The sequence below is a fragment of the Herpailurus yagouaroundi genome, unplaced genomic scaffold (genome assembly GCF_014898765.1).
Source record: "Herpailurus yagouaroundi ecotype Mexico unplaced genomic scaffold, PumYag 220, whole genome shotgun sequence".
In the NCBI taxonomy this organism is placed as follows: domain Eukaryota; kingdom Metazoa; phylum Chordata; class Mammalia; order Carnivora; family Felidae; genus Herpailurus; species Herpailurus yagouaroundi.
The window spans coordinates 2,416,217-2,440,202 of NW_024412451.1; the positions used below are offsets into that span (position 1 = coordinate 2,416,217).

A 23,986-nucleotide genomic window follows, 5' to 3' on the forward strand; every position below is an offset into this window, starting at 1 on the left:
GGGGGGGGGGGAGGAGAGGAGAGCTAGTCCACTCACCAAAGTCAATTCCCTCGGACACTTTGCCTCGGGCCACTGACAGCAGGATGGCTCCGCGGCCGTTCTCGCAGGCCTGGGGAGGGGAGGCCGAGACAGGAGCTGCGTGCCCTCGGAGCCGCCTCCTTCAGGCCCTCTGCACGCAGTCTCCTGGCATCCCCCACGCCCCTACCCACCTCCTGGTACTTCTCCAGGGCGACACTGGTCTCGGCCCCATCTTGTGTCTCGATGAAGAGCAGCTTGTTCCTCTGGATGTTTTCGAGAATGCCCTAGGGAAGGACACCAGGCAGGTCGGGCTGCGGGTGGGCCGGAAGTGGACTAAGGGCACAGGCATCCTGGCTAAACCCAGCTCTGCCCCAGCTCCTGTGTGCCAGGCTTGCACCTTCCTTCAGCCTTCCTTGTGGGAAGCTCTGTGATGTGCGGCGGGTGGGGGGGGGCAACCCCCGCACGCCATCCTTCGGACAAGTGGGGCAGCCATATGGTCCGAGGTGGCCCACTGGGACACTCCGGCCCCCGGCTGGTGGTTAGTAGAGAGGCTGATGTAGGTCAGGCAGAGCCAAACAGAGGCTGCCCAGGGATTTCCTGTGACACTGCGTTTAACTGGGTGAGATCAAGGACGGACATGGGGACAGACCAGAGGGTCCAGAAACGCACCCCCACACAGGTCATCCGTACCTGTGTCCGTCTCCAGTGGGGAGAGTGCCTTCCACTTCTCCACACGGAGAAAAAAGAACCTGGGCCCTGACCTTACCCCCTACACAAGGACGAATCTGAAGTAACTCACAGACCCAGATGTGAAAGCCAGAACCACAAGGCTTCTAGAAGACACACACGAGACCACCTTCGTGACCCTGGGCCAGGCGAAGTCTTCTTAAAGAGGACACCACTCAGGATGTGGATTCAGGTGGCCGGAAGCCACCTTCCCCACCGTGCGGGAAGCGCCCACGTGAGGACAAAACGAAGGTCTTGGCCGAGAGGGTGAGGCCCCTCCCCCCCCTCTGTTCCTGGGTGCTTGGATCAGCCACGTTCTCTCATCTCGCCCTCAGGAAGTACCCGCTTTCCCCCCCGAGAGCTGGGCCATGGTGCACCAGGAGAGAGGTCACAGCAGCCACCCGGTGCCCAGCTGTGCCTGAGCCCCTTTTCCAGAAGGCCCATGACCTCACCCACACACTGCCTAGCAGGGGCTCGAGTTTTTAACCTGGAGGGGGGGAGGGGGGAGAGGCACGTGCAAGGGTACACACTGTGTATTCTTCGAACTGTTCGCTGTGTTCCACACGCTGTCCCGTCACGTGTGGTGCCCGTCGCCACTCAGAATGCAAGACAAAGGAAACACGCTGAGGGAAGAGGGGACTTCCGGGGAGAGGGCGGCTGGGCGTACCTGCTCGTACCAGGAGGCCACGGTGCTCTCCATGTACTGATAGCTGGTGAAGAAGGCCACGATGCCGTCGGGGACCACGGCGGACATCTCCAGCAGGAGGTTCCCGTAGTTCCGGATCACCGCTGGGAGGAGTTGGAGGGCGGCCTCGGTCGTCCTCCCCACTCCCTGTCAGAGCGCTTCTCCCTAATGCCCTGGTTTTGGCTTTTTGGTTTTTTTTTTTAAAGTAGGCTCCACTTGAACTCACGACCCTGAGCTCAAGACCTGAGCTGAGACTGAGCTACTCAGATGCCCCTCTAGTGCCCTATCTTCAACTCGGGGTCCCCAGAAACCCCACGGAGGCCGCAGGGCTGTTCACACACACTCCACTTCTCTTTCCAGCCCCGTGGGCGGACCCCTCAGGTTAGGTGTGGCCACGTGACTCGTCTTGATCAATGAAATGAGTGGCCGGGAGTCACTTCTGGGGGCCGAACGCCTTTAGGAGGCACAGCACGATCACCAGGATCCCTCCCGTCACATCTCCCCACCGCCACGATGTGTCCAACAGTGAAGGTGCCCAGAGGGAGGGGACACCTGGGGAGGCCCCCCCCGCCCAACCCACAATGGCACACACCACGAGCAAGAAGCACCCTCCGTGTTAAGCCACTCTGATTCAGGGCTATTTGTTACTGCGGCATGACTCAGCCCATTGATACACCTCCCCTCTCGCAACCCATGCACCCAGCCCCGCGAGCAGCATACCAATATCTTCCCGGGTCTCAAATTTGGAGCTGATGGCCACCTGGTCATTGCCCCGACCAATGATCTGGAGAGAGCGAGAGCCATCATGGTAAGCAACTGGCAGTCACCACTCTAATGTGTTAGCTGCCAGCTAGTGCTGTGCTCAGCTTTTTATAGACGCTATGTCACTGAACGAACCCTCAACTACACTGTTATCTGCCCAGCACAGATGAATGACCTAAGGCTCTGAGAAGGTGAGTTGCCTGCCCAAGGTCACACGGCAAATAAACGGCAGAGGCAGGACTGAACCCGTCTGTCCGTGTCGCTAACCAGCAAGTGTATTCTACTGGCCCCAGCCTTGAGGTCAGGCGGCTCCAGGAGAACGTGTCACCCCGACCTCGACAGCCACCAGCCCCTGGCGCGTCCCTCCCGAGGCACCTCCACAAAACCACAACGCAGTACGCGGTCACCACCAGTCCATGACCCCCAAGGGCAATTCCAAGAGCCAAAAAACTCCAGAAACTCCAGCTATTTGAATTCGGCACAAACACGTACGACAGCAGAATCTGCTCCGACCGGAGTCTGTTCAGAGTCCCGGCTTGCCTCCCTTTGACGTCTTAAAACCTCTTCCTCCTAAAACACGACTTGCACTGGAGGGAGCTGCCCAGACCCTGCCGGCCATGTTGACATACCACACGGCACGTGCTTTGTTTTTAAAGTCTGGAAAAGTCTCAATTCTAAATTTTTTTTTTAACGTTTATTTTTGAGAGCGAGCGAGCGCGCAGTAGCGGGGGAGGGGTAGAAAGCCGGAGACACAGAATCCGAAGCAGGCTCCAGGCTCTGAGCTGTCAACACAGAGCCCGATGCAGGGCTCAAACTCACAAGCAGTGAGATCATGACCTGAGCCGAAGTCAGACAACCAACTGAGCCACCCAGGTGCCCCAGGAAAAGTCTCAATTCTAACATACACCTGGCCAGGGCACCTGGGTGGCTCAGTTGGTTAAGCGTCTGACTCTTGATCTCAGCTCAGGTCATGATCTCACGGTTCGGGAGTTCAAGCCCCACGCTGGGCTCTGTGCTGGCAGTGCAGAGCCTGCTTGAGATTCTCTCTCCCCCCCTCTCTGCCCCCCCCCCCCCCCCCGCTCGCGCGCTCTCTCTCACAAAATAAGCTTAAAAAAAATAAAATACGTCTGGCCCAAGGGATTCAGATAAAGGACGGAGGGCCCATGTTTTGATACCTGTTTACAAAGGAAACTGAGGCAAAGCAGAAAGGTCACTCGCCAACGTTACGGCCCGATGACGCACCAGGCAAAGCCACGTTAACCGAGATGTTGACGGAGTGCCTACTGGCAGGCCCTGGGCTGCAGAAGCGTTTTATGCCCCTTATCTCACTATCCCCTCAAGCAGCCTGGGACGTCAGAGAGGATGCATTCCCATTTTACAGATTAAAACTGAGGCTTGGAAAGTCCTCCCTACCGGGACATCAACCCCAGGTCTGTCTCTGAATCCAGAGTCTGTGCCCTCAGCTGTAAAACTCTCCTGCCTGAGCAACAGCACAGAGGGAGGAAAGGCGGCCCCCATTCCCATCTCCCCTGCCCCAGCACCCACCCTCTCCCACGCACCATCGGGCAGAGGCACACCCGGGCCAGCGTCATGGTGAAGGTTGCCATGGTGACAGGATGGAAGTCCAGAATCTTGGGGTAGATGTCCAGTGGGGACAGCGTCTGTAGCAGAGACAGCAGGCGGGACCTCAGCAGGACTGGGCCAGGAACCCCACAATGGGGGGCTGGGGACTGGGGGCAGAAAAGGGTCCTCACCCCAGATGTGATTATGACAGACTGGAAGCGCTCGAACACGGGTTTGATGGCCAGGGAAGCGTCCATGCAGCTGCAGGAAGCAGAAGAGGGTGTCGAGGGCCACGCTGGGGCCCCTGTGGTCCGTTCACACCCCCCACCGGGGTGGGGTCTCACCTGAAGTGCAGGATGGGGTTGGCAATGGTGGGGGTCCTGTCATCAAAGGGCTCGATGATGATGGTGAAACCTGCGAGCCAGGGAGATTCCAGGTCACTAGTCGGAGCCACGCCCACCGGCCACACCCTCCTCCATTAGTGACCGGGACCACCAACCCTTTGCCCCAGCTTCAGACCCAGGCATCCAGAGTCCAACATACGCCCCAACCTGTCCGCTTCTCCCAGAGCCGACACCCACTCAGCATCACGAACAGAGAGCACCAAAGGTTTACTCCTGACTCTCCCAGAGCCACGAGAACCCACCCCGCCACTCAAGCCAGAGCCTGGAGCCTTTCCCCTAGATCTATCCAACCCATCAGGCTGGTCAGCTCTGCCTCCAAAGCCCATCTGCAACCTGACCACTCCTCCAACCCCCTTCCCAAGACCATCACCTCTGGCCTGGACCACTGCAGTCACCACCTCACTGGGCTTCCAGCTCCCACCCCCGCTCCCTTCCCAGCAGCCAGAGAGACCCTGTGAAATCCTAAGTCAGGTCATATCCCTGCCCTGCTCAGAAGCCCGGTATAGCTCCCCACACCCCTCTCAAGGTGCAAAATCATCCAGGACCCTGCCATGCTGACTCCATTTCCTCACTCACAGGCCTCCTAACTTTCAAAAACCACCGGGCTCACTCCACCCCAGGGCCTTTGCACTTGCTGGACCCACAGTCCGAAAAGATTCCCAAGGCAGCTGGTTCCATTTGGTCATTTGGGACTCTGCTTAAATGTCCACGCCTCAGGCCTCCCCTGGTCACCCCAGCCACCGCAGGCATGCTCCAACAGGCAATGTTTTTGTTTCTCCTTTTTTAGAAAATGATCCCTTTTTAGAATCATCTTTCTTATCTGAGTCTTTGCTACCTGTCTTCCTTTCTACAATATAAGTTCCAGGAGGTCAGAAATGAGGTCCCTCTTGATTCCTGTCACTTCCCCAGTGCGGGGCCTGGCCTGTTTGTTGGAAAAAAAAAACAAACAAACAGGTGAATGGGGTCGTCTGGGTGTCTCGGTTGGTTGAGCCACTGACCCTTGGTTTCGGTTCAGGTCATGATCTCACAGTTTGGGGGTTTGTGCCCCGTGTAGGGCTTTGCACCGGCAGTGCGGAGCCTGCTTGGGATTCTCGCTCCCTCTTTCCCTGCTTCTCTCCTGTGTGTGCATGCACACACACTAAGACAAGCATCAAAAAGAAAAAAAAAAAAAAATAGGTGAATGAATGAACTCACATACTCAATTTCACCTAGTTTAAAAAAAAAAAAAAAAAATCGAGTTCTCTACGCCCAGCTCTGTACTGGGGACACAGTGGGAACCAAGACAGCTCTGGCCCTGCCCTCTCAGGGCTCGCAGTCTAACGATGGGGACACGGTCCTCTCCCCAGTGAGTGACCAGGTGACCAGACAGGGTTGGGACGGGGGAGCCTGACGCAGCCTGGGGTCAGGAAGGGCTTCCTCGAACAGGGGCCATCCGTAACCAGCCAAACTGAAGGATGAGTGGGAGGTAGCTGGGGGCCGAGGAGCATCGGGCAAGATGTTCCAGGTCAAAGAACGGGAGGCACTAGTGGATGGGAAGAGACAAGAAAGCCAGCCCCGGAAGAAGGTGGGCTGGGGCAGGAGAGAGGGGTACGGAAGGAAGCCTGCAGTGGAACTTGCTACTGATGTGCGCCGGGGTCGGGGCACAGACTCTCCGTCCTGCTGCAGGGTGTCAGGAAGTCCGACCTGGTTCCGGGACAGAGCAGTAATCCCTGGGGGTCAGACTGAGCCCTTGGCCAGCCTAACACGTGCTGACCAGCAAAGCCTCGGGAACGGAACAACATCCCCTCTCCCTGGCAAGCCAGAAACCTGAGCCGCGCACTCGGCTCCTTGCTCCCCCCCCCCCCGGCCTCTCGGCCCCCCCCCAACCCCAGACACCAGGTCCCACATCTCCCTCCAGCCCCTCCCGTCCTCCCATCCTTCCCCAGGCCCCTACCCCTCCCTTGCTCAGAACCTGCCATGGCTCCCTACTCCCCGGCAGTAGAAAGGCCCCCTCCTTACCACACCCAACAGCGTGAGGGACCCCACAGAGTTTCTCTGGCCTCGTCCCCCATCCTACTCCATTTTGAAGCTCGAAAATACAAATCTGAGCACGAGGCTTGCGCTAACTCAAGAACTACCTGTGGGTCCTCACTGCGCTTGAAATAAAGCCCAAACTCCCGAGCCCAGCCCTACAAGGTCCTGAAAGTCTAAGTCTCACCGACAACTCTCTGACTCTGCCGGGCTCCCGATTCCAGCTGCCGGGGGGCCTGGCAGAGGTAGGAGAAGACGAGCTTACCCTTGGCGTAGGTGCTGACGAGGGTGGCGAAGTTAGCGAGGAGGGTGAGGGGAGAGAAGTCAGCGAGGTCGGCGATCTCCAGGGTGTGCAGCAGGGAGCGGAGGCGTTCGGCACAGAATCTGGTGCAAAGGCCGGACAGGGTCAGGGTGGCGGCAGAGAGCCAACAGGACCAGCGACCTCCTCCGCCCTCGCCAGCACTCGGTCACACATCGGTCTCCCCGGGTGAGCGGGTGCTCCGTGAGGGCAGAGACCGGGGCTGTTTCAGTCACCCCCGTGTCCCCACACCATACAAGTGCCCATCACGCAGAGCCACAGCCGTAGGATAGCGCACGCAGAGAAGTCACGCGTCATACGTCCAGAGTCCCGCGATCATACGTCACACACGGCCGCACCACCCCGTGCAGGCTCTTGGTCAAAAGAGGAGACCCACGAGCACACCCAGAATCCCAGTCACAGCCCGAATCCTGCACGGCTGCACGCACTCACACCCACGACCTGTCACACCGTGTCGGTCACACCTGGCCACCGTGGTGGCACATCCAAGCATCAGAGCCCCGCGTACTCACAGAGAACAATCTCACATACGCCGTGTCGCCAGCCCTCACACACAAGGCCACCCAGTCACCTGACCGATGGTCAGGCTTGAGGCTGTCGCCCCTCAAGGGCAGGTCATGGAGCGGGAACGCCTGGTTTCAGAGCCCGGTGGATGCTCAGAGCTTTAGAACCTGCCTCCGAATGCCACCGCTTCAAGTCTGTCATCTGTACGTCCCCACCCCGGCTAGATCAGGCGCCCCCTTTGAGCTACCCAATCCCAGCCATGCTCACCCTGGTCATCCTGGTCTGGGGACAGACAGAGCCACCCCGAGGGCCGCCCCAGCCCCTCAGAGGCAGGGCAGTGAGCGGCTTTGGAGCCCTAAGGACCTGGCTTCGCACAACTGGCCCACAAAGTGCCGGGTGACCCCGGGCAGTGGCTTCCCCTCTCTAGGCCACACCGTCCACCTCTGCAGCACAGGAGCGCCCTCCTGAGCTCCCACAAGATGCAGAGCGTGAAGTGCTTAGCTCATCACCAGTGCTCAAGACAGGGCAAGTAAGTTACTTCGGTCAGTGCTTTCTCATTTCACCACCCCAGAAACCCGGGAGTGAACGTGACGGCCCTCCGACCCGTTGGAACAAAAGAGGAAACTGAGGTTCAGAGAAGACAAATGACTTATGCAAAACGGCCCAAGGAAAGTACAGGAGGCCCCACCCCTCTCCCAGGTCCATCCTCCGCTTGTTCCGTGCTAGGGATCATCCCCGCCAGACTGCCTGGCTGGGGGGGGGGGGGTATTCCTGGTCCCTGCCGTCAGGCTTCTTGGGGACGAAGACAAGCACCAGTAGGAGGCGACAGGGGTCCAGGGGACCTACAGCATTTCCCCCCAGCTCCCACCCTGCTGGAGCTTGTCAGGAGCCCCCTCCGGGGCCGTCCCTCCCCTGCCACCGTGGCCTCAGGCGGAAATACCTGAGCCGGACGAGGGTCCAGGACCCCTGTCGGACCTCCTGCCCTGCCCGCCTCTGTCAGTCGCGCCTCCATCAAGCTCTCTGGTTAAGCCACGCGTTGCCTGCCGGTTTCCGGCCCGACACACACAGGGACACGGGGCCAGCTCCGACCTCCCCGGGGATCTGCCCGGTCTGCCGAGTCAGCGCACACGCTCGCTCTGCGCCCGTCACTCACTCCTGACACCGGCCTCGCGGCGCGGCCCCGGGCACAGAGGACGGGGCTCGGGGAGGCCCCGAACCCCTGCGGGGACCGGACGCCCCCAGCCGTGGGGGGCCGCACCTGAGGGGCTTGCGCTGGATGCACACACGCTGGGCCAGGCCGCTCAGGAAGGCGGGGGGGCTCTCCTGCACCACGTGCTGTACCCGCAGCCGCCACTTGACGTACTCCAGCAGCCGCCGGAGGAAGCCCAGGAAGTGCTCGGCCGTGCGGATGGAGCCGGGAACCGCCTCTGCGGGGAGACGCAATCAGCCACCACCACGGGGAGAGCGGGACCGGGGGCAGGTGGCGGCAGGGAGCGGCAGCTCACCCTGGAGCACCTCGTCGGGAAGCACGGGGTTGGCCAGGTGGGCGTCGGTCTCCCGGGCCGCACTGGCCTCGCGCAGCCCCTCCACCAGGCGGCGGTACTCCTCCCGCAGACGCTGCTCATCGGTCTCCTTGATCCTGGGCAGGGGGGAGGGGAGATCGGGTGTGGGAAGAGTGGGGGACGTCTGGGGGGTAGGGTGGGGCACTGGGATAGGCCCGGTGTCCCCGGGAGTAGGTCGGGCAGAAAGCGGGGGCCCGGGAGAAGCTGGGAACCAGACGGCAGGGCGCAGGGTGGGCGTTCAGGTCCAGCAGCCGCCCGAGGCCCCACCTGAGCACCGTCTTCTGCAAGGTCTCCAGGTTGCCCTGGCACCGGTCGAGGGTCCGGCGGGTGATGTTGACACTCATGGAGTCGATGCAGACGTTGTCTAGAGAGGAGACGGGGGAGAGGCGGGCTCAGGCGGGCAGCCGGAGGGGCTGAGTCTCTCCTCTCCTCTGCCTCCCGCCTCACCGATGTTGTGGGCCTCGTCGAAGACCACGACAGCTTTCCGGGCCAGCTCCTTGGAGACCAGCTCCGCGATCTTGGGGTCCAAGAGGTAGTGGTAGCTGTAAACCACCACGTTGGCGTGCAAGATCTAGGGGCCAAGGAGGGCATGGTTACCCCGGCCCTGCCCCCCCCGCCCCTCCCCCACCCGGCACCCGCCTCCCTCACGGGCTCGTAGACGCAAGGCCAGGTCTTGCCAGGCCAGGTACAAACACGAGCTGATGGATAGACAGACCGACAAACAGGCAGCCAGGCCGTAACGCACACCCCCGCCCCTCTGCCCAGCCCCCCAGCCTTCTCACCGAATAGCGGGCAAGGAAGTAGGGGCACCAGCCCTGGCGCCGCCCCAGGGCCTTCAGGTCATCCAGGTTGTAGATGCCAGCAGGGAGGGGCACCTGGCGCCCATGGACGTCAAACTCCTGGGGGGGGGGGGGGGGGGGGTCAGGGAGGTCGGCTGTCGCAGCCGGCTTACCCTCCTGCCCTCCCTCCCTCAGCCCATTTGGCGGGCACCTCGTAGAAGCGGCAGTGGGGCAGGCTGGGGTCCTGCTGGTACTGTGCGCGCACGTAGGAGGCCGTGAGGCTGTGGCATTTCCCGTCGACGTCTTTCCCAAAGCGCAGGGGCATCACCTGGCGGCCGGGGGGCATCTTAGCACCAAGAAGCTCACGCATTCCTCAACCATGGGGCTCTACACCTACCAGCTAGGTGGGATGGGGGGCTGTCTGGAGTGAGAATCGGGAATTGTGGGGAAACTTGAACCTCAATTTGTTTCCTTATTAAACAGTTAAGACGCTTGCGAACTTAACCGAGGAGGTATCAGAAGAGCAACTGCTAGACTCCTACACTGATCTTGGGATTGTGAGTTCGAGCCCAATGCTGGGTATAGAAATTACTTAAAACATAAAATCTTGGGGCACCGGGGTGGCTCAGTCGGTTAAGCATCCCGACTTCAGCTAAGGTCATGATCTCACAGTTCATGATTTCGAGCCCCACACTGGGCTCCGCTCGGTCAGTGTGGAGTCTGCCTGGGATTCTCTCTCCCTCCCTCTCTCTGCCCCTCCCCCATTCACACACTTGCATGCGCTCTCTCTCAAAATAAATAAACTTAAAAAAATCTTGGGGCGCCTGGGTGGCGCAGTCGGTTAAGCGTCCGACTTCAGCCAGGTCACGATCTCGCGGTCCGTGAGTTCGAGCCCCGCGTCGGGCTCTGGGCTGATGGCTCCGAGCCTGGAGCCTGCTTCGGATTCTGTGTCTCCCTCTCTCTCTGCCCCTCCCCTGCTCATGCTCTGTCTCTGTCTCAGAAATAAACAAACATTAAAAAAAAAAAAAATCGTTATATATTAAAAAAAAAAAGAACAGATTGGTGGTTGCCAGGGGAGGGGAGTGAGAAATGGGTGAAGGGGATGAAAAAGGGCAAACTTCCAGTTTGAAATAAATGAGTTCCAGGGATGTAACATACAGCACGGAGACTATAGTTCATAATACCATACTGCATTATTGCAAGTTCCTAAGGGAGATCTGAAAAGTTCTCATTACGAGACAAAAAAAATTTTTTTGGAATTACATAAAGTGACACATATAACTAGACTTAACCATGGTGATCATTTTGCACACTATACAAGTACCAAATTTTTTTTTTTTAATTTTCTTTTAACGTTTATTTATTTTTGGGACAGAGAGAGACAGAGCATGAACGGGGGAGGGGCAGAGAGAGAGGGAGACACAGAATCGGAAACAGGCTCCAGGCTCTGAGCCATCAGCCCAGAGCCCGACGCGGGGCTCGAACTCACGGACCGCGAGATTGTGACCTGGGCTGAAGTCGGACGTCTAACCGACTGAGCCACCCAGGCGCCCCTACAAGTACCAAATCTTTACGCTGCCCACCTGAAACTAACATTGTATGTCAATGTCACCTCAATTTTTTTAAAAAAATCAAGCTTTGAAGAATCTTTAGCGCGTGGGTTAAGGATAACGGCTTTATCTTTACAAATACTAAAATACCCAGAACCTTGGCAAATCTAAGAATCAGAGGAGGTCTGATGGCCTTGAGAACTGTCCTGGACTAGCCTCTGAGCCTCTGCGGGTGGCACCAGCACAGCCCCCGGGCAGCGTCTTAGGCTGCTGACCCTCCCCCCACCCTTCCCATTTCATCAGTTGTCAAGGCTGGATCTACTTTTTTTATTAAAAAAAATTTTTTTTAACGTTTTTATTTTTTTATTTTTGAGACAGAGAGAGATACAGCATGAACGGGGGAGGGTCAGAGAGAGAGGGAGACACAGAATCTGAAACAGGCTCCAGTTTCTGAGCTGTCAGCACAGAGCCCGACGCGGGGCTCGAACCCACGAACTGCAAGATTGTGACCTGAGCTGAAGTCGGACGCTTAGCCGACTGAGCCACCCAGGCGCCCCAAGGCTGGAGCTCCTTCTAATGATCACCCACCTCATCTATCATGTCTCGTGTTCTCACAAATAATGTCATGATATATATTCCACGCGTTTACCACACGTAAAGTGCTTAGAACACTGCTTGGCCGTGAGCCCTGATGGTTTTGTAACGTAACTTAACAGTAAGTAATATTCTACGTGTCACAGTTTATTATATAAATAGCATGGTCACTTGTCATGTTTTAGATTTTTGCACACGCTAAGGGCTATACGTACATTACCTCGCTCGGTCAGTTATTTATGTGTAACATTTATTCATTTTTCAGAGACACAGTGCCAGCAGGGGAGGGGCAGAGAGGGAAGACACAGAATCTGACGCAGGCTCCAGGCTCTGAGCGGTCAGCACAGAGCCCGACGCGGGGCTCGAACCCACGAACTGTGAGATCATAACCTGAGTTTAACCGACTGAACCACCCAGGCACCCCTTAATCTTTTTTTAATTATTGAGATATAATGGACATACAACACTATGTTTCAGGCTGTACAATGTAAGGACTCGATGCCTGTATATACTGCAAAATGACCACCACAATAAGTCAGCTAATATCTGTCACCACATAGTTACAATTCTTTTCCTTTTCTTTTTTCTTTTTTTTTTTTTTTTTTTTTTAAAGGAAGCTCTATGCCCAATGCGGGGCTTGAAACTTACGACCCCGGAGATCAAGAGTCGCATGCTCCACTGAGCGACCCAGCCAGGCACCCCACAATTTTTTCTTACGATGAGAATTTTTAAGATCTACTCTCTCGGCAACCTTCAAATACATGATACAGTATTATTCACTGTAGTCAACATGCTATACGTTACAACCCCGTGACCTATGTGTTTTATAACTGGAAGTTTGTACATTCTGACCCCCTTCGCCCATTTCACCCGCCCCCCTACCCCCTTGCCCAATCTTATCAACAGCTATATGAAGCAGGTAACTAATTACCCCCATTTTACAGAAAGGGAGACTGAAGTCTGACTATAGAAACCACCTATCCGAGAATACAGGACTATTAAGTTTCAGAGCCAGGAAACCAGGCCTGCTGGATTCCAGGAAGTGCCTTTTTTAACCTCTCTCAGGCTAGGGAGGATGTGTGTTTGGGCCGCGAACGAGGACTCAGAGTTTGACGAGTGAGGAGGGAATTCTGCGTGTGGTCCCTGCCTATCACCCTGAGAGGTATGGTCGAGGGATCTAGGATTCCTGGTTGGATGGCGGTCTAACCCTGAGGCGTGGGGAAAGGGAAGAAAAGGGCACTCACCTCGGGATGAATGCACAGGTTCTTCCGGGAGCTCAGAGCCAGCCCCAAAAACGGCAGCTTCTCACCCTCCTGCTTCTCATAGAAATGGAGCAACTTTCGAAGCTCTTCGATCACCTGTTCCCGTGAAGGAGGGAGGGAGGACTCCAGCACAAGTCCCTGCCCAGCCTGGCCCCGCCCCTCCCCCAGCCTCTCAAACTCAACACCCCCCAGCTACAGGAGCAACCACCAGAGGGACCAACAAGTCCTACGGAACTTGGCCTTGGCCTTGGCCGGGGATTGGCCCTGGCTCACCTTCTCAATCTCAGGCACAGTCCTCGAGCAGTAGATGAGTTTAGTCACCTCCAGTGGATATGCCTGCCGATGATGACAACGGGCTCAGCCCCTGCTGGATGCCTTCCCTCTGCCTCCCCCTCCACGGGCCCAGGGGTCACTTACCCTCTGGTATGCCATGATCAGGGCCAACAGGGACACAGTCTTCCCAGTGCCTGAGGGCATCTCCAGGACTCCATGACCCTGCATGCGGAGACAGACAGAACTTCAGGGACACAAACTCTGGGGACTGCCCCCAGAATGCCACCATCTTGAAATAAGAGGGACAACAGCAGTTAAAAGTCTAGGCCCCAGGGACAGTGGGTGTGAACCCCACTTTGGCCACCTCTTTGTTGTTGAGTGGTCATAGCAAGTGCCTTCACCCATCTTGGTATTCTCATCTCTAAAACAGGCCAGGGGCGCCTGGCCGGCTCAGTCGGAAGAGCATGAGACTCTTGATCTCGGGGTTGTGAGTCTGAGCCCCACACTGGGTATAGAGATTACTTTATTTTTTTATTTATTTTTAAATTTTTTTTTTCAACGTTTATTTATTTTTGGGACAGAGAGAGACAGAGCATGAACGGGGGAGGGGCAGAGAGAGAGGGAGACACAGAATCGGAAACAGGCTCCAGGCTCTGAGCCATCAGCCCAGAGCCCGACGTGGGGCTCGAACTCACGGACTGCGAGATCATGACCTGGCTGAAGTCGGACGCGCCACCCAGGCGCCCCTAGAGATTACTTTAAAAAGCAAATAAATTTTTTAAAAATAAGTAAATAGGGGCGCCTGGGTGGCTCAGTCGGTTAAGCAGCCGACGTCGGCTCAGGTCATGATCTTGTGGTCCGTGAGTTCGAGCCCCGCGTCAGGCTCTGTGCTGACAGCTCAGAGCCTGGAGCCTGTTTCCACTTGTGTCTCCCTCTCTCTGACCCTCCCCTGTTCATGCTCTGTCTCTCTCTGTCTCAAAAATAAATAAACGTTAAAAAAAATTTTTTTTAAATAAGTAAATAAATAAAATGGGCCTACTAAGCACTTCCTTACAGAATTACTGTGAGGACTAATGAGAAACTGAGGGTTATACATTTAGCATGGTAACAGGTAGTGACCTGCCTTTTCTTTTAATTTAGCAAACCCTTTTACAGCACTTACTCTGTGCGTGACACTACTTTTTTTTTTTAACGTTTATTTATTTTTGAGAGAGAGACAGAGAACTAGCGCGCGCGTGCTCGCACAAAGGGGGAAAGGGGCAGAGAGAAAGGGGGACAGAGGATCCAAAGCAGGCTCCATGCTGACAGCAGTGAGCAGATGCGAGGCTAGAAATCAGGAGTCCGGAGATCACGACCTGAGCCAAAGTGGAAAGTTCAACCAACTGAGCCACCCAGGAGCCCTTGGCACTGCTTCTAAGGGTCTTCCATCAGAATCTCTCAACCTAGGCTCTCTGGACATCTGGGGGTCAGATACTACTTGGCTGTGGGGTGAGGGGGCCTGTCCTACGCACTACAGGACGTTTAGCAGAGTCCATGGCCTCTACCTGCTAGATGGCGGTAGCACCCGCCCCCCTCCACTAGTAGGACAACCAGGAATGTCTCCGGACACTGCCTCGGGGGGTCAAAATCATCCCCAGTTAAGAACTGCTGCCTTACTTACCGAATTAACTCCTAACAACCTGCACACTAACCTCTGAGGGTAGGCAGTCTTAACGAAGCCCATTTCACACACGTGAAAAGCGTGCAACAGGGAGATTAAGTGATTCACCCAACGGCACACGGCTGTGGGTCCAGGCTTCCCACCCGAGAGCCGGCTCTAAAGCAGCGCAGCCTCTGATAAATGTTAGGTGCTGCTTTTATGAACTATTATTTTAGATGCCAGGAGTTTGGGGAGCGCTGGCCTCCCCAGGACCTCAGATTCCTAAAACCTAGACGTCCAGAAAGTTCAGTCTTAGAGGCACGCGTGGCCGTCCCACTTGTCAGGTGGGAAGCCGAGGGCCGGGCCCCCCCACCTTGGCGTCCAGTGTGCGTTTGAGCTCCAGCATGTAAGAGAACTGCTCCGGGTAGATGTAGTCGTAGGGGAAGTAGACCAGCAGCCCGTCCACGTTGAGCCTGGCGGCGGGGGTTGGGGGGCAGGGTCAGTCCCCCGCCCCCTGGGCCCCTCTCCAGCCCCCGCACTCCCCTGTCGTCCGGCCGAGAGGAGTTACCTGCCGGGAGCCGGTCCCCCCGAGCATCCCCCGCTTCCCCAGGACCCGCGGGTCCCTTCGGCATCTCCTCGCTGACCGTCCTCGTTACCGCCCCGTGGGTCCCCGCGACTAACTTCACCCCACTCCTCCCGCACCCCCGCGCCCCGCCCGGGCCCCGGGCGCACCCACTGGTCCCCCCCATCTTTTAGACCCCGGCGAGCAGCGAACCCCGACCCCGCTCTCACTTCATGGCGCCGGCCTCGGCAAGAAGCGGCGTTGGCCCGCCTCCCTCATAAATATTCAGAGACCGGGATCCGTGGGGAGTCCACGAGGTGCCGCTCCACCTTTCTCACGACGCCATTGGCTGAAGCCGCCCGTCACTCTACTGGGGCGGGGGATAAGGCGCATGCGCACTGCAATGCGGGGACGGAGCGGGGCGGACCCGGGGAGAGGTGTCGGAGGCGTCGCTGAGGATCGCAGAGTGCCAAGAACAAAACATGAAGGGAGAGAACCGAGATAATCGATCCCATTCATTACTGTTTGGTCTCTCTGCATCTACGTAGTTAGTTCATCTAGCAAATAGTCGAAAGGAAATGACAGGAAAATTGGGGACCCCTACAGACCCCACGATTAAGGAATGTCTTCGCTGCACGAGACAAAACATGCATCTATAAAGTCCCTGCTGTGCCCTAGATTTTTCTGGGGAGAAATAACTCCTCCCATTTAGTGACCGCCTACTGTTTGCCATCAGGCAGTAATGCAAAGGCACTGTGGCTTGTCGGCTAAGGTGTGGACTCTGGAATCAGAATGCCCGGGTCCAAATCCTGGCTCCACTGTCTATTAGCTGTGTGACCTTGGTCAAATTAACTTCTCACCTGCAAAGTAGGAACAATTAGATTATCTACAATGTAGATGATGCTTAAATAAACCCAAATAAGGCAGTTAAAACTGGGTTTAGCTCATACTAAGCATTCAGTAAATGCTAGCAGCTTTTGTGTGATTATTCAACAAATAGAAATAGGACCTCTACTGTGCTAGGGCCTGGAAACACAAAGGTGGCCAAGACAGCCCCTGTTCCTGTCCTCAAAGAACAAAGATTAAACCTACAAGGGAATATATGGTTACTAGTATGACAAGTGCTGTGATGGAAAAATTCTGGAAACCATAGGGGCTACATACAGAAAATGGGCTGTTGACAACGGGTTGTGGAGTGGTCAGAAAAGCCTTTGTGGAGGAAATGAGGTTTGAATAGAGACAGGAAGTACGAGAAAGTACTAAAGGGGATACATGAGAGAAGTGGAAACGGTATTGGTGTTCCAGCCAGAGGGAATATTGTACACAAAATCTCTGTGGCCAGAAGAAAGCACAGGAAGCTTGCGTGCTGGAAGGAGAGAAGCAAAGAGAGAGAGTAGAGAGAATGTAGCTGGAGGGAGGGGGCAGGGCCAGGCCAAACATCTTGATAGCAGCCTACAGAACTGTAACGATTGTACCCCCCCCCTCTGTCACCCCCACACCAACCCACCTTCCCTCTCTAATCCCCTCCTCTCCCACCTAGCTCATTCTATTTCAGCCACATTATCCTCCTTGCTGTTTCCAGAACACTCCAGGCACATCCCACCTTAGGGCCTTTGCACCTGCTCTTTCCTCTGCCTGGAATGTTCTTTCCCCTGATATGTCTGGACATCCTCACATTCTTCAGGTCCTTGCTTTCGGTGGCACCAAATTAAACTTAACCCCTTACACACACACACACACACACACACACCCCTCACACACTACCCACCATATCTGCCTTTCCTGCTTTATTTTTCTTCGGAGCCCGTGTGACCACCCGACATGCTAAATATTTGACTTACTTATTTTGTTTAGGTCAGATCCATAAGGACAGGGATTTTTGTCCATTTTGTTCACTCCCATACTGCAGTCTTTGCTACTGTGCCTGGCACAAAGTAGGGCATCAATAAATATTTGTGGAAAGAGTAAATAAGCAGGGGGGAGGGAAACAGTCAAATTTGCGTTCTGAACCCATAAGTCACGTGGGGGTGCCTTGAGACTGGCAAACAGAGCCAGTCAGTGGCTAAGGCTGGGGAAGCGGGGTGCCTGGGTGGCTCAGTCGGTTAAGTGTCTGACAGCCAAGAAAGAATCCTTAAAGACGTCTTTGGTGCAAAAAGGTGATTTTAGTAAAGCACCGGGACAAGACCCGTGGGCAGGAAGAGCTGCACTGGGGTCGTGAAGTGAGGGGTAGCTCATTATTTACCCTCAGGTTGGGGAGGGGGTCAGAGATAGTACATCTCTAAAGGAATCCTGGAAGCAAGGTTTCCGGGACCTTGAGGGGCTAGCTGTTGCTAGGGAAACGCCATTTATTACCTTTTGTAAACAACAACAACAACAACAACAAAACTCAGTCATGAGACCCTTCAGATGTATATGGGGGGGGAATAAACTTGGAGTAGGATTGCCAGCATGTATCTTGGGGCAGTTGAGATAAAAGAAATACATTTACAGGATCCTGGGGGGGTCAGGATAATGTTAAGCCAAGATTCCCTTTTGCCCCCCAGCAAAGTGTCATCATCCAGGCAGCTGAGCTCCTGGAGGGAGGTCACTCTGCCGTTTCAAGGACGTGCCAATGGGCTGGAGGTAGTAAGGGAATTTAAGTTTTCATTTGCCTTAGTTTCCCACAATCACCGTGGCAAGCACTTAAACCCCTTTCCTTTGTTCATGGGGAGCCAGGAGGTCTGGGGAATATCACACATTTTCCACCTGGGGGGGGGGTGCCAGCCTGTATTTTGCCCTCAGCTTGCCCCACCTCCCTCATCACCTTCCATTTCCATTTCCAAGAGGCTTGTGCCTTTCCATGCAGCAACTAGCCCCATCTCGCTGCTTACTCCCCTGCTTCCTATTTGTCTCCAGCGATGTCCTCTGCCTGCAATGCCATCTCCCCCACCCTACCCTTGCTCATTCCTATTCCTCAACTCACCTCCAGGTCTCAGAGACATCCCCTCCTCCAGGAAGCTCTCCCTGACTCCCCCCCCCCCCCACAACTGGGTCAGACCCCATCTCTGGCCTCTCCCATGCTATCCCTGGTTACTTTATTCAAGTGGGGGGGAAGGAGGAAGGACATCTTATTTTTTTAATAAAATACCTCTTTTTTTTAATGTTTATTTATTTATTTAATTTTTTTTTTTTTTTTTTGAGAGAGAGAGAGAGTGCGCAAATGGGGGAGAGGCAGAGAGAAAGAGAATCCCAAGCAGGTTTGAACCCATGGACCGTGAGATCATGACCTGAGCTGAAATCAGAGAGGGACAATTAACCAACCGAGCCACCCAAGAACATGATGAAACTGAGATTATGATGAAAGGAAATTGAGTACCAGACCGACATGAGCCAGGCGTCCTACTAAGTGTTCTGCTAACCTGCCTGACGTCATTTCCCACTGTTCCCCCTGCGCCCCCCCCCCAGCGCCCCTCCCAGACACACTTTGGCTTCCTGGCTTTTCCGTGCAGGTGCCAGACCTGCACTTGTTGGCCAATGCGTACAACAAATCACCCCCAAATGTAACGGGCGACAACAGCATCGTCTCACGGGTTCTGTGGTCAGGAATTGCAAGCAGCTGCAGATAGTTTCCTCTTTTGGAAGCAATCCACCGCTAAGCTCACCAGGTGGTTGTCGCCAAGATTCACTTCTCTGGGGGCTGGTGGCGGGGACCACCTTCAGGTCCCGGCCACACGGGCGTCTCTGAAGGCAGCTGGCTTCATCGGGAGAAGCATGAGGCGCCGGATTGAGGTGCAGAGAAGGTAGAAGTCACTGTCTTTTTGTAATCTGGTGTCAGAAGGGACAGTCCATCACTTTTGCTGAACTCCATCCCCTAAAATACATCCCTACATCCAGCCCACGGTCAAGGAGAGGGGGTTACTCAAGGGGCTGAACACCAGGAGGCAGGGATAATTAGGTCCCACCTCAGAATGACTTCCTCCAGCCTCCTCAGCCCCTGCGGTCACTGGTCACTGCTCCCTCTGTCTGGAAGGCTCTCCCCCCAGATCTCTGTGTGGCTCTCCCCCCAGATCTCTGTGTGGCTTCCTCCCTCCTCTCCCTCAAACCTTCCATAAAGCTCCTTTCATCGATGTAAACTGCAATACTCCCGGGGCACCTGGGTGGCTCTGTTGGTTAAGCATCTCACTCTTTTAAAAAAAAAAAATTTTTTTTTAATGTTTTATTTATTTTTGAGGTAGAACGAGACAGAGCATGAGCAGGGGTGGGGCAGAGAGAAAGGGAGACACAGAATCCGAAGCAGGCTCCAGGCTCTGAGCTATCAGCACAGAGCCCAACGCGGAGCTCAAACTCACGGAGTGTGAGATCATGACCTGGGCTAAAGTCGGACGCCTAACCAACTGAACCACCCAGGCGCCCCAAGCATCTCACTCTTGATCAGCATCAGGTTGATCTCACGGTTCCTGGGTTTGAGCCCCATGTCGGGCTCCACACTGCCAGTGTGGAGCCCACTTGGTATTCTCCCTTTCCCTCTCTCTCTGCCCCTCCCATGCTGTCTCTCTCTCTCTCTCTCTCTCTCTCTCTCAAAAATAAGTTAAAAAATAAAACTTAAATTGTAACACTCCCTGGATAGGCTGAAAAATGGTCTGCAAAGACCTCCGAGCCCTTGATCTCTGGGTTCAACACACTTTGCAAGTGTGATGAAGTTAAGGCACTTGAGATACCGAAGTGTGCCCCAAGGATAATCACAAATGTCATTACAAGGAGATCCAACAGCAGGACAGAAACAGAGACAACGTAACACAGAATGTAGGCTACACTGCAGGAGGAAAGGGGCAGAGCCAAAGAAAACAAGGAACACAGCTCCAGAAGCTGAAAGAGGCAAGGAAACGGATTCTCCCACAGAGCCTCAGGGAACCCAGCCCTGCCAATGGTTGATTTCAGTCAGTGAAACTGATTTTTGTTTGGGCTTCCCACCTTCAGAACTGTAAGAAAATAAATGTGTGTTGTTTTAAGCCACTGAGTTGTTGCAGGCAGCCACAGGAAATGAATATATCACTCAAGCAGGTGCAATATATCCGCCTCTCCTGATTCAGTTTTTTTCCATAATGGTGATCAGTGTCTGAGATATTTTTCTGCTTAGTATTCTATTTATTGTCTGTCTCTTCCACTAGAATATCGGCTCTAATATCACGGTCATTTTGTAACTGTTTATTATGGGCAACTTCAAAAAATTTTTAATGTTTATTTTTGAGAGAGACAGAGACAGAGCGTGAGTGGGGGAGGAGCAGAGAGACGGAGACACAGAATCCAAAGCAGGCTCCGAGCTGTCAGCACAGAACCCGACACAGGGGTCAAATCCATGAACTGTGAGATCATGACCTGAGCCGAAGTCGGACGCCTAACCAACTGAGCCACCCAGGCGCCCTTCCCTTTCTTTCTTTAGAAAAATGGGGTTTTTACTACATCTGAGAAAGAAAAAGTATTAATATATATGTTGTTTGAGCATAGAAAAAACAGTGTAAACACATTACATTTCTAAGAGATATGAGGTTAAAGGAGAAAAGCTTTGGATAAGCTCTAAGTTTGTACAAAGAAGCTAGATTTGCTATTCTCCTAAAAGTGAGGGGACCTTGGGGCGCCTGGGTGGCGCAGTCGGTTAAGCGTCCGACTTCAGCCAGGTCACGATCTCGCGGTCCGTGAGTTCGAGCCCCGCGTCGGGCTCTGGGCTGATGGCTCAGAGCCTGGAGCCTGTTTCCGATTCTGTGTCTCCCTCTCTCTCTGCCCCTCGCCCGTTCATGCTCTGTCTCTCTCTGTCCCAAAAATAAATAAACGTTGGGAAAAAAAATTTAAAAAAAAAAAATTAAAAAAAAAAAAGTGAGGGGACCTACTATATTACACCCAGAAATCATTCAATACCTTTCCGCAAGAATGTAACTCAAGCTTTGCTGAAGCTCCATATTCCATGAAGGCATCTAAAACGTCAATCGGGGTGCCTGGGTGGCTCAGATGAGTGTCTGACTTCTGATTTTGGCTCAGGTCACAATCCCAGGGTCGTGGGATCGAGCCCCGTGTTGGACTCTGCACTGAGCATAAAGCCTGCTTGGGATTCTCTTTGTCTCCCTCTCTCTTCCCCTCTTCCCCACTTGCTTCCTCTGTCTAAAATAATAATTGATAATAAAATAAAATAAAATAAAATAAAATAAAATAAAATAAAATAAAACAAAATGCCAATCCACAGGCAGAATCGCTCCTTCCTCCCCTGTCCATTTATGCAGTCGTCTTCATGGATTTCTGGCCAGATGTCACAGACAAAGGCTGAGAGGTTGTCCAGGATTTCATCCCTGTTCAGCTAGAAGTAGGTCTGGAGGATGGTCATCTCTCCTGCATCTCCTTCGCCGCTCCAGTGCTGCACCTGCACAGGTGGGATTCCAGAGCAGCAGCTTTCTTGGCCTTGAACTCCTCTCTGCACAGATGGGATTGTTCAATTTCAGCCGCCCTTCTTTGGCCAGCTTCCGCCTCTGGTTCTTTCACCTGTGGGCCTCGGACACCTTCTCAGTGGCCCCCTTCTCGGTCTGTAGCAGCTGCAGGATGCCCTGCGACTGGTTGGAGGTGGTGGCAGCCATTCCGAGCCCAAGGGGAGCAGCCTAAATCGACTTGGTCGCCCCCTCGGGTCCCCATTTCAGACTTCTGACCCCCCCCAGAATTATAAGATAATAAATGTGTGTTATGTAAGCTTGTGGTAATTTGTTACAGCAGTCATAGGAGACTAACATACCTCTGTTGTGAAAAAGAGAGGTCAGATGAATAAAGAAGCCCACACAAGGGGCGCCTGGGTGGCTCAGTGGGTTAAGCATCCGACTTCGGCTGTGCCGACAGCTCAGAGCCTGGAGACTGCTTCAGATTCTGTGTCTCCCTCTTTCTCTGCCTCTCCACTGCTTGCATGCTGTCTCTCTCTCTCTCTCTCTCTCTCTCTCAAAAATAAAAAAACATTAAAAAAATTTTTTTAAAAGAAGCCCACACAATATAAAGAAGCCCAGAAGAAACAAACATCATACAGAAAAACAAACAAACAATAACAAGAAAGCGACAAAGAAACACAAAACATCTATAACTAAACGCTTTGTGAAATACTTAGCAAGATAATGGAAAATATCACATTTATAAAGATCTGGAGGCTATGAAGAATTAATAATTAAATAACAAGAAAGGTTCTTGGGAATTCAAAATTATAGGGGTGCTTGCCTGGCTCAGTCAATGGTGTGTATGATTTTTTTTTTTTATGTTTATTTATTTTTTTAATGCATTTAAAAATTTTTTTAATTAACGTTTATTTATTTTTGAGACAGAGAGAGACAGCACATGAACGGCGGAGGGGCAGAGAGAGAGGGAGACACAGAATCGGAAGCAGGCTCCAGGCTCTGAGCCATCAGCCCAGAGCCTGACGCGGGGCTCGAACTCACGGACCTCGAGATCGTGACCTGAGCTGAAGTCGGACGCTTAACCGACTGAGCCACCCAGGCGCCCCAATGTTTATTTATTTTTGAAGGAGAGAGAGACAGAGCATGAGTGGGGGAGGGGAAGAGAGAGAGGGAGACGCAGAATCCGAAGCACGCTCCAGACTCTGAGCTGTCAGCACAGAGCCTGATATAGGGCTTGAGCTCACAAATTGTGAGATCATGACCTGAGCCTTAGTAGGACACTCAATGAACTGAGCCACCCAGGCGCCCCAGTGTATGACTCTTCCTTTCAGGGTCATGAGTTTGAGCCCCACATTGGGTGTAGAGATTACTTAAAAATAAAATCTTTTAAAAAATTCTAGATGAAATATAAATTTGAAGAGAAGGATTAGAAGTAAAGTCAGGGAAATCTCCTAGAAAGGGAAAATTGACAAAGGGCTGGAAAATAGTAGTGAAAATATAAGAAAATTGAAGGCTCAACTCAGAAGATTGAACATCCATAATAATGAAGATTCCAGAAAAAGAGCAAGCAAATGAAGGGGAAGAAATCAGCACAAAAAATATACAAAGAAAATGTCTCAGAACCAAAGGGTGTTCAATCTCCAGATTGAAAGAACAGACTTAAGGTCAGAATGATTAATGAATAAAGACTACAGTAAGGCATATCTTCGTGAATTTTTAGAACCAGAGAAAGAGGGAAGATCACAAAAGCTCTCAGAAAAAAAGAAGAAAAAAAAAGCTAGCAAAAAAAAAAAAAAAAAAAGTCAAATATAAGTTCAAAGGAAAGGGAGAATGCAAACAAATCTGAGGGGAAAAACAGTTTTCCCTTGTTATCTAAAATTGCATTCCAACTCAGGGTGCATACAGATTTGAATGGAAAAGGATACATGTATTTCCAACCTAGAATTTTATACCCAGCCAAACTATAATAATGTGGGAGGATAGAATGAAGACCTATTTAGTTTTGTAAGAACCCAAAAATATTTACCTCTTCTTCACTCTTTTAAGGGAACAATTGGAGGATGTGCTCCACCGGAATGAAGAGTCAACGAAAAAAGACAAAGACCTGGAATCCAGGAAATAGTGTCCAACTCGGGGAAATCCCAGGATAGCTTAGCACAGGCCTGGAGAGCAGCAAGTCCAGATTATATTAAAAGAGGACTGCAGGGTCGCCTGGGTGGCTCTCAGTCGTTAACCCTCTGTCGATTTTGGCTCAGGTCATGATCTCATGGTTCATGAGTTCAAGCCCCATGACAGGCTCTATACTGACAGCATGGAGCCTGTTTAGGATTCTCTCTCTCCCTCTCTCTGCCCCTCCCCCCTCAAAATAAATAAACATTT

General features: G+C 53.4%; 1 protein-coding gene, 1 long non-coding RNA gene and 1 pseudogene across 4 annotated transcripts in view; 1 reads left to right on the forward strand and 2 right to left on the reverse strand.

Moving 5' to 3' along the window:
- The window catches only part of ERCC2 (ERCC excision repair 2, TFIIH core complex helicase subunit), a 16,933-nt gene extending 1,404 nt beyond the window's left edge, over positions 1-15,529 (reverse strand). Inside the window, exons 1-19 of one of the 3 annotated variants that reach the window (XM_040457396.1) lie at positions 15,443-15,529; positions 15,024-15,123; positions 13,156-13,233; positions 13,012-13,074; positions 12,721-12,834; positions 9,544-9,660; positions 9,336-9,452; positions 9,001-9,124; positions 8,821-8,917; positions 8,497-8,630; positions 8,250-8,418; positions 6,434-6,552; positions 4,099-4,168; positions 3,946-4,015; positions 3,751-3,852; positions 2,150-2,213; positions 1,412-1,533; positions 210-302; positions 37-109 (exon numbers count right to left, since the gene is read on the reverse strand). In XM_040457396.1, coding sequence (XP_040313330.1) covers positions 37-109; positions 210-302; positions 1,412-1,533; positions 2,150-2,213; positions 3,751-3,852; positions 3,946-4,015; positions 4,099-4,168; positions 6,434-6,552; positions 8,250-8,418; positions 8,497-8,630; positions 8,821-8,917; positions 9,001-9,124; positions 9,336-9,452; positions 9,544-9,660; positions 12,721-12,834; positions 13,012-13,074; positions 13,156-13,233; positions 15,024-15,123; positions 15,443-15,447 — 1,831 coding nt within the window. In that variant the 5' untranslated portion in view covers positions 15,448-15,529. Of the gene's footprint in view, positions 1-36; positions 110-209; positions 303-1,411; positions 1,534-2,149; positions 2,214-3,750; positions 3,853-3,945; positions 4,016-4,098; positions 4,169-6,433; positions 6,553-8,249; positions 8,419-8,496; positions 8,631-8,820; positions 8,918-9,000; positions 9,125-9,335; positions 9,453-9,543; positions 9,661-12,457; positions 12,697-12,720; positions 12,835-13,011; positions 13,075-13,155; positions 13,234-15,023; positions 15,124-15,218; positions 15,330-15,442 lie in introns of those variants that run through there. The other 2 variants (XM_040457397.1, XM_040457398.1) reach the window with 2 other exon arrangements.
- Positions 1,500-2,875, forward strand: LOC121018610 (uncharacterized). The gene is made up of 2 exons (XR_005785247.1): positions 1,500-2,237; positions 2,358-2,875. It is a non-coding gene; the product is annotated as an uncharacterized LOC121018610 (long non-coding RNA).
- Positions 15,530-21,309: 5,780 nt separating the features above from the next.
- Positions 21,310-22,102, reverse strand: LOC121018609 (V-type proton ATPase subunit G 1-like; annotated as a pseudogene).
- Between the last annotated feature and the right edge of the window lie 1,884 nt (positions 22,103-23,986).